General features: G+C 39.5%; 1 protein-coding gene across 4 annotated transcripts in view; it reads left to right on the top strand.

Moving 5' to 3' along the window:
- Nucleotides 1-12,722, top strand: part of LOC132407564 (astrotactin-2-like) — a 1,730,264-nt gene that overhangs the window by 593,946 nt on the left and 1,123,596 nt on the right. For 3 of the 4 annotated variants that reach the window (XM_059994284.1, XM_059994283.1, XM_059994286.1), the window contains one exon: nt 11,157-11,309. The exons of the other annotated variant lie outside the window; for it this stretch is intronic. In XM_059994284.1, coding sequence (XP_059850267.1) covers nt 11,157-11,309 — 153 coding nt within the window. The remainder of the gene's footprint in view (nt 1-11,156; nt 11,310-12,722) is intronic. 4 annotated transcript variants of the gene reach the window in all.

Raw genomic sequence — 12,722 nt, 5'->3', positions numbered from 1 at the left:
TTCCCCGTCCTCTGTAGTTCAGCCTGAGTCTGAAAAGGAGTTCATTTTCTGTGTGTCACAGTGAGGAGGTGCAACATGAGGCATGCTGTTGTAGAAGGTATGTACCGGCAGGGAGAGACTTACAAGTTCATCTTCCTTTTTCGCAAGATTGCTAGCTGGCAGTGGAAGCTGAAAGTGAGAGTGTCAAGCTCTACTGCAACGCTACCACACTAGACGTATCACAACAACCATTTTGATGAAGTACTTATGTGTCACCAAATATGTCACTGAGATTCTTTTTCTTGCAAGCATTCACAGTAGACCCTTGATGGAATGGAATTTGTCATTTGTACATGAAGTATACTAACTTGATGACACTATGAATGTACAGGCAGTCCCCACATTACGAACGTCCGACCTATGAACAATTCATACTTACGAATGGAGGGAGGAGAATGCCGTCCGCCATTTTAAGTCGTTGCCGTTGACACTGTGTTGGGTGTGTAACTTTGTATTTGGTTTAAATATTTCTCAGCAAGATTCACCCTGACCCCACCTTTTCCAGTCAGCACCAGCCCTACTTGTCCCATTTAACCTGGCTCAGTTCGGGTGGACTTTAGGACCCGGGGGTGCAGAGGACACACCGCCTGCGGCTGCTACTGAATCTGCAGTTTTCTGTTCTGTTGATGGAAGACGATCGTGACTGGAAATAATAAAACAATTGGAAAGAGGTGAAACACCATCAGTCATTGAAAAACCGTAAGGCTACAGTCGGTCAACGATCGGAGTAATTTCAAAGGATGCAGGTAAAGGATAAAGTGAGAATAACGGAGCATGTGAAAGGCCCTGCCCCGATGAAAGCTACAATTATTACTCAGCAATGCAGTGATTTAATTATTGAAATACATACATTTCTTAAATGTTTTATATGCATAGAAAGGTAAAATATATACTATATACTAAAACAAACTTTTGACTAATTGATGCTAAATAATACCGGATGTTCGTGTTCTGACTTACATACACATTCGGCTTAAAGACGGACTCAGGAACGGAACTCGTTCGTAACCTGGGGACTGCCTGTATTGACAATGTACAAAGTGGGCCACAGTCCAATTCTATGCCTTGTGGTCTTATGGCATGTCATAATAATTAACAATCCTATACTAACATTCCCTAATTGTGAGCAGGATTCCGGGAAGGTAGACTTCCTTCAAAACAGCAAACACCATCTGCTTAAACTCTCATTGTTATATTGTTATCATGGTTTCTTTATCTAATGAAACCACTTCATGTTATATAAGAGACCGAAACAAACAAACCCTACTGCTTAGGTACAGCTGGTGAGTTGCACTAATCAAGGATTTACACAATCGAGTGCCAATGTATGAAACGACTCTGGAAGAAGAGTGCTGTCCACCCACGGGCATGTGGGAGAGGTGGACTGTGGCAGTTCTGCCGTGATCATATTGAGCGGTTCAAGCTTGAGGTGCCAGAAACAATTCCTGTTCCTATTTTTATAATGTTCTTCATGAATGTTACTTAAGAAGTGTTGTGACGATTCTATAATTCCTCAGTAGTTATTAAATGTCAGAAATATCAAAGTGAATGATAATCACCATCAATGGATTTCTATTTAATATCCACCATGAATGGACTTCACTTATTTTTAGTTGAGTGGGGAAGTGTGACTACTTAAAGTATGACATCAGTGTTTGAAGTTGGATTAAAAGGGTTTGTATGTAACATTTAATTTTAATGCATGCTTAATTGCATCATTTTCCAAAGCTTAGCACCTGCAGGTCAGCTATGATGGTTAGTTGGTTAAGAAATGTAATTAACTGTTCAAACAACGTGGCTTTAATAAAGAAAAAATATAGGGCTAGTAAATGAAGATCAAAAAGTAAATAAAAAGGCTGGCAATCTGAAACAAAAAGATATCTAGAAACATTCAGTAGATCAGGCAGCAACTGTGGAAAGAAAAGTAGTTAACATTTCAGGTCCACACCATTTAGAGTGCCTGATATGCAAACTCCCAAAGCAGGCTCTACAATTGTTCCTCTTTCCACAGATGCTGTCTTAATTGGCTGAGCGTTTCTAGTAGATTCAGTTTTTTTCATGTTTAGGCCGTTCCCTGATATAACAAACATCCACCAAAGGGGAAACAGGTCCACCAATAGGTCTGGCTGCAATATCATAGAATCTATCCTTTAAAATGAGCTTTGTGTTCAAGACAACAGTAGTCTTTTATACTTCTCATTGCCGATAGCCTGTCTGAGAAAACAAATTGCCCTGCTTGCATTTAACTTGAAAAAATAAATTATTTTCTTTTGGGTTTCCACATTATGTTGATAAATGGAGCTGAGTTATTCTAATGGTAATATCAGATTTTAAAGTTCATTTGGAGCTGAGGTGATCAATTCCTTTTGCAGCAGGACAAACCTCATTAATGAGAAAGAAAGACATACTTGCCAACCTGTCAAGATAGCCAACTAGGTTTTGTTCACAACCACCACCCACTGCATTAGCCTGATTAACATACCAACATCAATTTTCAGACATGCAGTAATATGATTATATTTTGCTCCAGAGCACTCGATTATGCCTTCTGTTTTCTCTCAGAAAAGTGATGACAGATCAATTATGCATTTACAACAAAAAAAATGCATTCTGCGAGATTAGTTGTTACTCTGACTCTCTCACTTTCACGGTTGAAGAAGCAAGTGCCACAATGAAAAAAGAGGGAGTTTTTTTTAAAGCTTGTCAAAATGAATTTTATATACAGTAGTACACCACAAAAATGTTATTTCTATTAGCCTTTATCACTTACGTTTAAGTTCCTTAGACATTGGTCACAAAACAAAAAAAAACATTATTTGCATTTATAAGTAACATGAGAGGAAATAATATGTAGATTTTCTGCTATAATGCCCTAAGAACTCACTTAAGGTATTTAAGGTTGATCCTTTGGCTCCGGTCACACAATGTGGTGGACAAAGGACCATTCAACTCATTTCTTTATTACTGCTTGCTAATGAGCATTGGCAAGTCCCCAACTTCATATAGTTTTAGCATATTTATGCATGATTCATCTGTAGATTTCATCCTTACTGTCAACGAACTTACCATTTTACTGTATTTTACCACAGAAGAATTTACCCCATTATCAAACAGAAATAAAGACATAGACCTTGGTATAAGGTTAAACCTTAATACATGACCACGGAGAGCCATTGTCTTATGACTCCACCAATGTCAGGTTGCATCTTAAATTTATATGGTAAATTTTGGGCAGTAGTCAACAGCCAACTATACTTAGTCAGCGATTTCAAAAAGTGCTTTTTGTAGCCTGGGGAAAAAACACAGGCAGGACAACAGATACCTTATTGGGTCTTAAATTCCTTTATCTGTTTTAAATATTTTATTGCAGAAAAATGGTATAGAAATAAAAATGACAAAATAAATTTTATAAAACATTTCCCACTATTACAATCTCAGTTTAACTTTGGACCATAGCCTTGTTACGTATGCAGTATGAAAATAACTAAAACAAAATGTACAAAACTAAGGTGGCAATTATTTGGCACACGCGTGCTTAACTTCCAAACATATATAGGCGAGACCTTGAAATGAGTTCTCCTTGCTCACGCTAGTAGCCGATAAAGGAACTTCGCAAACTCGCAATCCAGTGCTGATCAATTTACTCACGAAAATCTAAACCACCCACATGTAAAATATGTCAAATTACAGATATTCTAGATTTACGAATAAGTATAACTGAATTTGCATGGATATTTTCAAATATTATTCATCTTTCTTCACCAAACCTTGGAAAAGCATTTGAACATCATCCTCTTTAGAACATGGCAACTCTTCGTCCTGCTCCACCTATGCAAAATTACGTCACCGTTTTCTCTTAAAAGCACAGGTAGCTAGTTTAGCATTACCAAGGTGAATACATAGGTTCACCTTAACAATAAAAAAACATAATATTCAACGGTCACCTGGTTACATTCTCCCCTGCATGCCAGTAAGCGTCCTTGATTACTCTTTAACTGCTTCTCTAAATAGAATTGAACTTAGACTAGCCAGTATCTGTGAAACTGCTGCAGGACTTATGGAGGCCACATCTAGGACTGACCTTGGTTCGTGATGAGGGTTAGAGTGCTGTCCACCATTTAAAATACTCTTTTACTCCTGCAGGTTGTTGCAGCAGGGAGACTACCAACATCTGACCCTGGATCGGCTGTCACAGGCCAGAGGTTCCAGAAGTTTTACTGTCAAGACTAGGGTCAAGATTGGGTACACCCTGTTCTGACACATCTTCTCCCAATATCACACCATACTCCGAATCCTCAGAATCTGATTCATGTCCCAGAGAAGGACTATCGTGAATTACAGGAGTTTGCAGTCTCCTTTGAGGAACTGGTATGGGAACGTTTTCACAGGGCCTAATGTCTACCCTGTTCACCCTCTTGATAGGCCCTTCCTCGAAAGGTTCCACAGTGTAAGTGTTGTCTAGCCCCTCTTCCACCCTGAAGACAGTTGATTTCCAAGCATCCTGGATCTTATTTTGACCTAATGGTCTGTTCCAGAGTACACTAGTGCATTTACATCAACCTTAGGACAATAAATTTTATCCTCCTGTAAGTGAATGTGTTCTGTAGCCTTCTGTTCAGAGTATTCTTTTGCTCTGGCATGAACATCACTCAGTTGTTTCTGGTGTATGGCTAACCAGCCATATTTCCTGTCTCCAGACTGTTCTCGTCCCAGTAATACATCCACTGGCAAGTGGGGATCAACACCAAACAGTAGGTAATAAGGGAAACATCCGGTGATTGTGTGAGGCGTCATGTTATGCACATGCATTAACTTAGGTAAATGCTCTGGCCACCGGCATTTCTTTTCTGGAGGCAACATATGCAACAAATCATGCATCGTCCTGTTGACACTCTCACGCTGAGCATTGACAATAGGATGATGGGGTGTAGTACCACCCTTTTTGACCCCATACAGTTTGCAAAGCTCAGTTATCACCTCTTTTTTGAAGTTACGGCCCTGGTCAGAATGCAACGTCTCAGGGACACCATGCTTCATAACCCATTCCCTCAAGAGCACCTTTGCTGTGGTGTCTGCCTTTTGTTCCCGGGTTGAGAATGCTTGGGTGATTTTCTAAAAACCTCTGTGACTGCTAAGATATTCTCACACCCATTAGCTGCCAGCTCAGACACAGTGAAATCTACAGTGACAACTTTGAGCGGCCTAGAAGCAAGGAATGATTTCATGGGGGGGGGGTGGAACTTAGGGTGTGGCATTTTAGTTAATACACAACATGGACAACTTTTGATCTACTGGGGCACATCCTCATGCATTCCCACCCAAAAGCAACTGCTTCTCAACAAGTGCAAAATACGCTTATGCCTTGATGGCCCATAGAGTCGTGTACATACTCAAACACTTTACTCCTCAAGCTGGCAGGTAGCAGAAGTTGATAACAATCCCAGTGTTTCTTATCCTCAACTACACAATACAGTAGCCCCTTACACTCCCTGATCCTGTCCAAGTGCTTTAACAGACACAAAGCTGGTTTAGGCAGAGCTCTACATTCCTTGCCTTTCGGCATATTTTCCTTTCCCATTAGTTTCTGAAGACACCTAACACAGGGTCTTGCTGCTAAAAAGTGTGCAAGTCCCCAGTAGAATAACCCAGGAAGATTGGGGTATTTCTTTGCATCAGATCACTTACATCACTAGTACCAGCTTCAAGAGCTGAGATTTGCTTAACATTACAGTTTTTTTAAGAACAGCTGTTAGCACTGTCGGGTCAAGAGCAATGCCACGGTTGATCAGACTACAGTTCGCCACAGACCTGTCAAACTCAGTACCCTCTGAGATAGTCTCAGGCTCCCCTACAAAGAGAGAACATCAGCCACGGTATTGCTCCAAGCTGGACGATACTGAATATCAAAGTCAAACACTGATAGTTGTGAGATCAATCGGTCCCAACCTGGCAGTTTTCAAGTGGGATAACGAATTATTGTCAGTTATTACGGTGAATTTGGAACCCAGTAAGTGTCCACGAAACTTCTCTACAACAAGCCTGGGAAAAGGGGTCGCTGACGTCTCTTGTAGAAAAGGCGATGACTTCACGGCCGCAGTTGCTATGGATCACCGTCACAGCTCTTCATTCTGGCATCAGTCCTGATGTCCCAGTCCGGTCTCAAGGCTCAAAGTGTTTCTTCCATCCTATGGGAGCAGTTGTCTTCTTCTTCACCTCTACCGTATAATGTACTGCATAAAAATATCAAAAACCTTCTAAACTGGCTTGGAATTACCCCTCTCCTGGTACTAAATTTTGTAGCCAGGGGTAACAAAGGACAACAAATACTTTTTCTGGTCTTGCAGAAAGAGAGTATCAAAATAAAAACGACAAAGTAAATTAACAAAAAGTTCCTGCTATTACAATCTCAGCTTACCTTTGGACTACCCCCTTGTTGCGTATGCATTATGAAAATAACTAAAACAAAATATACAAAACCAATATGGTAGTGGCAATTATTTGGCACACATGTGCTTAACTTCCAAACACACATAGGCTAGAGCTTGAAATGAGTTCTCACTCACGCTGGTAGGCCGATTAAGGAATTTCACAACCACGCAATCCAGTGCTGATCAATTTACTCATCACCCATATGTAAAACATGTCCAATTACCGATATGCTAGATTTACAAACAAGTATAAACAAATTTACATGGATACTAACAAATATTATTCACTTTTCCTCACCAAACCTGGTAAAGCATTCGAACGTCGTCCTTTCTAGAATATGGCAACTCTTTGTTCGATGCAACCCATGCACAATGACATCACTGTTTTCTCTTAAAGGCACAGGCAGCTATTTTAGCTTTACCAAGCTGAATACATAAGTGCATTTTAACAATAAAAAATTATATTAAACAGTCACCTGGTTACACACTTGTTAGGTGTCAGCCAGTCTATGAATGGTTCTGCACAGTACACAAAATTAGAACTGCCTGTCCACATTCATTTCACCTTTTAGCCAGTCAGACAGGCATTATTGGCATGACCTATTAATGGCTAGCACACAGAAGACAAAGTCTGCATCTTATCTTGTCACCCTCATGACCCAAATCTTGGACAATACTTAGCTAATCAAGCTTGATAACAAAATTTAATTTTCTTTCACATTACCTTCATAAGTTATAGTGTGTAATGTATGTTTTGTGTACTACTGGTTTGGAGGAACTTTGTCTCATTTCTATATACATTATATGGTTATATATGAAATATTTTACATAGTTAAATGACAATACTCTTGACTTGACTTGACACCTCTCTCACTGATCAGGCCCAGATATTACCCCAACTTGGAGAACTGGCATGGTTCACCCCATGAGATGCTGTTCTTCTCTAGGGTGAGGATCCATATCTTCATAATGTCAATCACTAATTATGTCTCCAAAGTCCTTTCTTTCATGTAATTCTTCCATCTTCCAGAATATTTGCTGAGTGTACCTCACTAAGACCAACATCATTCAAAGAACATCCATCTATAGGGTGATGTAGATAAAGGCACATATACATCATTGTTGCCATTTTGGTGTCAGGACTCAAGCACCAATGTTTAAGTGACCTTCAACACCTCACATTATTTGAATCAACAGTCAATGTTTCTTTCTTCTAAAGGACTGATACTCACAATAGAATTGGCTTCTTTTCCCATCATGTGGTAGTTGTCCCCATGATTTAAAAAGAAACACTAGCAAAAGGTGAAAAAATTCAGAAACTGAAGAGATCCAGTGTAACACACTTAAAGATCTCAGCAGGTCAGACATCTAGGAAGAGGAATAAATGTCAACTGTTTCGTTCCTCTCCATAGGTGGAAGTATTCAGGAACATTTTAAAAATTGATGATTTAAAAGTTGGAAATAAATGTGGAAAACATAGGGACATTAATCACAAAAGGTTGGTTTGCAGATGCAGCAGGCTATCAATAAGGCAAATGGGATATTGGCCTTCATTGCTAGATGGATTGAATTTAAAAGAAGGGGGATTAAGCTGCAATTGTACAGCATCCTGGTAAGGCTGCACCTGGAATACTGCATGCACTTCTAGTCTCCTTACTTGAGGAAGGATACTGGCTTTGGAGGTAATACAGAGGAGGTTCACTAGGTTGATTCCAGAGATGAGGGGTGAGACTATGAGGAGAGATTGAGTCGCCTGGGATTGTACTCATGGGAATTCAGAAGAATGAGAGGAGATCTTACAGAAATACATAAAGGAGGGCATGGAGCGACCACTCTCCACTGAACATTGATGGCTCCTTGGTAGAGATCGTTAAGAGCACCAAATTTCTTGGTGTTCACCTGGCGGAGACGCTGCACTGGTCCCTCAACACCAGCTCCATAGCAAAGAAAGCCCAGCAGCATCTCTACTTTCTGCAAAGGTTGAGGAAAGTCCATCTCCGACCCCCCATCCTCACCCCATTCTACATAGGTTGTATTGAGAGCATCCTGAGCAGCTGCATCGCTACCTGGTTTGGAAATTGCACCATCTTGGATCGCAAGACCCTGCAGCGGATAGTGAGGTCAGCTGAGAAGATCATCGGGATCTCTCTTCCCGCCATTACAGACATTTACACCGCATGCTGCATTTGCAAAGCAAACAGCATAATGAAGGACTCCATGCACCCCCTCATACAAACTCTTCTCCCTCCTGCCATCTGGGAAAAGGCAGCGAAGCATTTGGGCTCTCATGATCAGATTATGTAACAGTTTCTTTCCCCAACCTATCAGACTCCTCAATACCCAGAGTTTGGACTGACACCAACTTACTGCCCTCTACTGTGCCTATTGTCTTGTTTATTTTTTATTGTAATGCCTGCACTGTTTTGTGCACTTTATGCAGTCCTGGGTAGGTCTGTAGTCTAGTGTAGTTTTTGTGTCGTTCAGTCTAGTTTTTGTACTGTTTCATGTAGCACCATGGTCCTGAAAAATGTTGTCTTGTTTTTACTGTGTACTGTACCAGCAGTTAGGGTCAAAATTACAATAAAAAGTGACTTGACTTGAAAATTATGAAAGGGATAGATAAGATAGAGGCAGGAAAGTTGTTTCCACTGATAGGTGAGACTAGAAATAAGGGACACAGCCTTATGATCTGGGGGAGTAGATTTAGGGCAGAGATGAGGAGGAGCTACTTTCCCCAAAGGGTGGTGAATCTGTGGAATTATCTGCCCAATGAAGCGGTGTTTCCTCCTTCAGTAAATATATTTAAGACAAGGTTGGATAGATGTTTACATAGTAGGGGAATTAAGAGATATGGGGGAAAAAAGGCAGGTAGGTAGAGACGAGACAATGGCCAGGGCAGCCATGATCTTATTGAATAGTGGAACAGGTTCGACGGGCCTTATATTTCTGATGTTTTTTATGTAATGGTGTTGCCAAGAGTTAGTCATAGTATATTTAGTTACTTATTAACTGATCCAATATCATTCTGTGCTCTGTGAACTGAACTGCCAACCATACAACACATTGCATTTTTTAATGAGAAGCACAAATTTTATTTGATTAGTTTGCAATACTTGGAATGCCCTCTTATCCAATTAATTCCAGGCAATTTTGGTTTGTTAGTCTTGTTATTGCAAAATGTGTTTCTCTGAAGAGCCTTAGTTCTACCCAGGTCCTTATTTTACTTGTAATTCCATCTTTGTAATTCACTTGAAGACATATAAAAAAAAAGTATGTTCTCGCTTTTCGGATGCTCGATGCACTCCATTGACTTGTAGCTTGAAGAGAAAGTTCTTTTCTCATTAGTTCATGCTATTTTTTTCAACCCAAGCTGCTGTTGCTGGTGGAACAAAATGCAAGGTGACAGCAGACTTTGTTTCGAACAAACCTACTTAAAAACACCATTGTGTAAAGTCCAAAACTTTTAATCTCACAAAATTTAACCGGATGATACATGATTCCAAATAACAGATACAAGGCTGTTCATTACCTAGGTTCTTTGGTCTTTGTATCACAGTTGGCACAAGTCACTGTGAGGGACGTTTATTTTTATACAGAGCAGTGGGTGCTTGAATGTGCTGGTAGAGTCAGATAGATTAGGGCCTGTCAAGGGACATTTAGATAGGAACATTAATATGAGGAAAATGGACATTGTGCAGGTGGAGAAGATGAGTTGGCCATTTGATTATTAATTTAATTTGTTCAGCTCAAAGTTGAGGGCCGAAGGGCCTGTTCCTGGTCGATGCTTTTCTCTTTCTTGATATATTGATGTCAAATGGTTTGATAATTCTAGTTCCATGTTTATCTTCAGACTTCACCTTTAACAAATAATAATGTTATACAGATCTCATATGATGTTTTTCGACATTTTAGATGAATCTTTTCTAATGACTAACTCTATCCCCAGTTATTTTGTACCCATGTCTGCTCTACTTTAGTCCAAAGAAGATAGGTAAATGAGCAGGCAATCTGATCCCAAATGTTTGCCAGAAGTAGTCCAGACTAACCACGATGAAGCATGTGCAGTGATTTCTTAAAGTTTATAGAATGATTAAAAAGAATTAGTCTATTGGGTGACTAAAATGAAGAAAAGCTTATAGGAAAAAAATGAGTGGGTCTTTGCCTAGTTTGAATGATACATCTAACTTTTAGCTAGCATCCCTAACTTCGTAAGTTTGCAGACTGAGATTTTGGGGGGGGGGTGGGGGATCAAACAGCTTGCAGTGTGAGTCTTACACTTTTCTGCTTGTGTGCAGAATGGGATAGTTGCTTGGTGTCTACCCTTCTATCCAGAATGGAAGAAGTTTACCTGGCTGAAAAAGATTAGTGAAGTGAAAAGATGAGTAGTTTATGAATATTAAACACCCAGCTACTGATACCATAGGTACTACTGCTGTTATTTGGTTCAGTTGATTCCCTCCTCCTCTATATTAATTCTAAAGTACTAAACTGTACTGATGTACCATCTGAAGAACTGACTGCTCAGGGGTTGACATTTCTTTTAGTACAATTTATTTCTTTACACAAAAGGGATTTTGTTGATCAGAATATTTTATTAAGTATAATCTTGGCATTTCTCAGTTTAACTATAAGTAATAAGTTGCAGTTATAACATATTCACATTTTAATAATAAAATTGACACGTTGTAGCCGCTGACGTGACTCAAGAGACAGTACAGTCATTGATGCAGAAGTTCAAGGAGAGCTTTCGAACAAACACGCCAATTGAGATCTCCCACCTGCAGCAGGCACCACGCAGCACATCCACGGGACGAAAGAAGGGAAGGAGGAATAAAATTAGAGGTAGGATACACAACTAGTTAAGAATATTTCTAAAATACCCATTTAAGCTAAGAGGTGATGGTAAGTTGGTGATGGAGGTGGTGATTCTGGTGGTGGGCAAATGCATGCACTAACTATGAACTTACACCAATTCTAGAGGTTCTCCTGATTAAAATCTTCCTCATCCTCCCACTATTGCTTTCACCAATGCATCTATAAAATATACACTCAGACTCATTCATGTTGTTATAGGCTATTAATTGAAATATAAGGAGGTAATAGTATTCAAAATAGCAGTCTACAGGAGTTGTTTGGTGATCTACTCATCCTTTTTTACTGTTAAGCAGCACTGGTCAGTCAGAATCAACATATCTTTCTTCAACTTTGCAAAATAGTAGTTGCAGAGAGTTAGGCTGCAGAGAGTTCTAAACTCAGTCAGCTCCATCATGGGCACTAGCCTCCATAGTATCCAAGACATCTTCAAGGAGCAATGTCTCAAAAAGTTGGCACCTATCATTAAGGATCCCAATCACCCAGGACATGTCCTATTCTCATTGTTACCTTCAGGAAAGAGGTTTCGAAGCCTTAAGGCACACACTTAATGACTAAGGAGCAGTTTCTTCCCCTCTGCCATCCAATTTCTAAATGGACATAGAAACAATGAACACTATCTCACTACTTTTTTATTTCTGTTCTTCCATTACTTATTTAAGTTAACTATTTAATATATGTATTATTAATATTTACAGCAATTATATATATTTTCTGTCATTCAGTTTTTTTTCTATATTATCATGTATTGTACTGCTGCCGCAAAGTTAACAATCTTCACAACATATGTCAGTGATATGAAACCTGATTCTGATTCAGAAGTTGACTGTTTTCAAAGATAATACTGATGCCCAGAGCTGAATGGCAAATTGACATGGTATGTATAAAAATTGCAAATCATTTATACTTGGTCAACTTGCTCTGGATGAGGGAAAGGATAGACTAAGAGAACTCCAAATGTTGTGGTATAACAAAGCTTAAACAAGTGGTCTGTGATACGGATGTCTGTACAGGAATAAAAAAAGTAGAAAATGCTGGACCTGTCCTTCACTTCAAATGCTAGCTGTTTCTCTCTCCATAGATGCTACTTGACCTCTGAATGTTTCCAGCCTTTTCTGTTTCTAAGTCAAATTTCCAATACCTAAGATTCCTTTGATTTTCTGAGTCTGTTGCAGGTTGACCTTCATAAGAATGATGCTGCCAGATTTGACATAGGTTTTGTGTGAACTCAATAATAAGACAAAGTTTTGGATTGGTTCCATGTGGGACAGAACGAGGATTAAGTTACTTGGATTCTAAATTTTAGGACTGTGTGCCAGCTCAGTATTTTTTATTATGATTGAGGATTCAAGATCAAGTCTTTAGATCTGCCAACATGTTCCG

This window comes from Hypanus sabinus, chromosome 18, assembly GCF_030144855.1.
Source record: "Hypanus sabinus isolate sHypSab1 chromosome 18, sHypSab1.hap1, whole genome shotgun sequence".
NCBI classification, from domain to species: domain Eukaryota; kingdom Metazoa; phylum Chordata; class Chondrichthyes; order Myliobatiformes; family Dasyatidae; genus Hypanus; species Hypanus sabinus.
The sequence above is the reverse complement of the archived record's forward strand: the minus strand, read 5'-3'. Positions and strand labels throughout refer to the sequence as shown.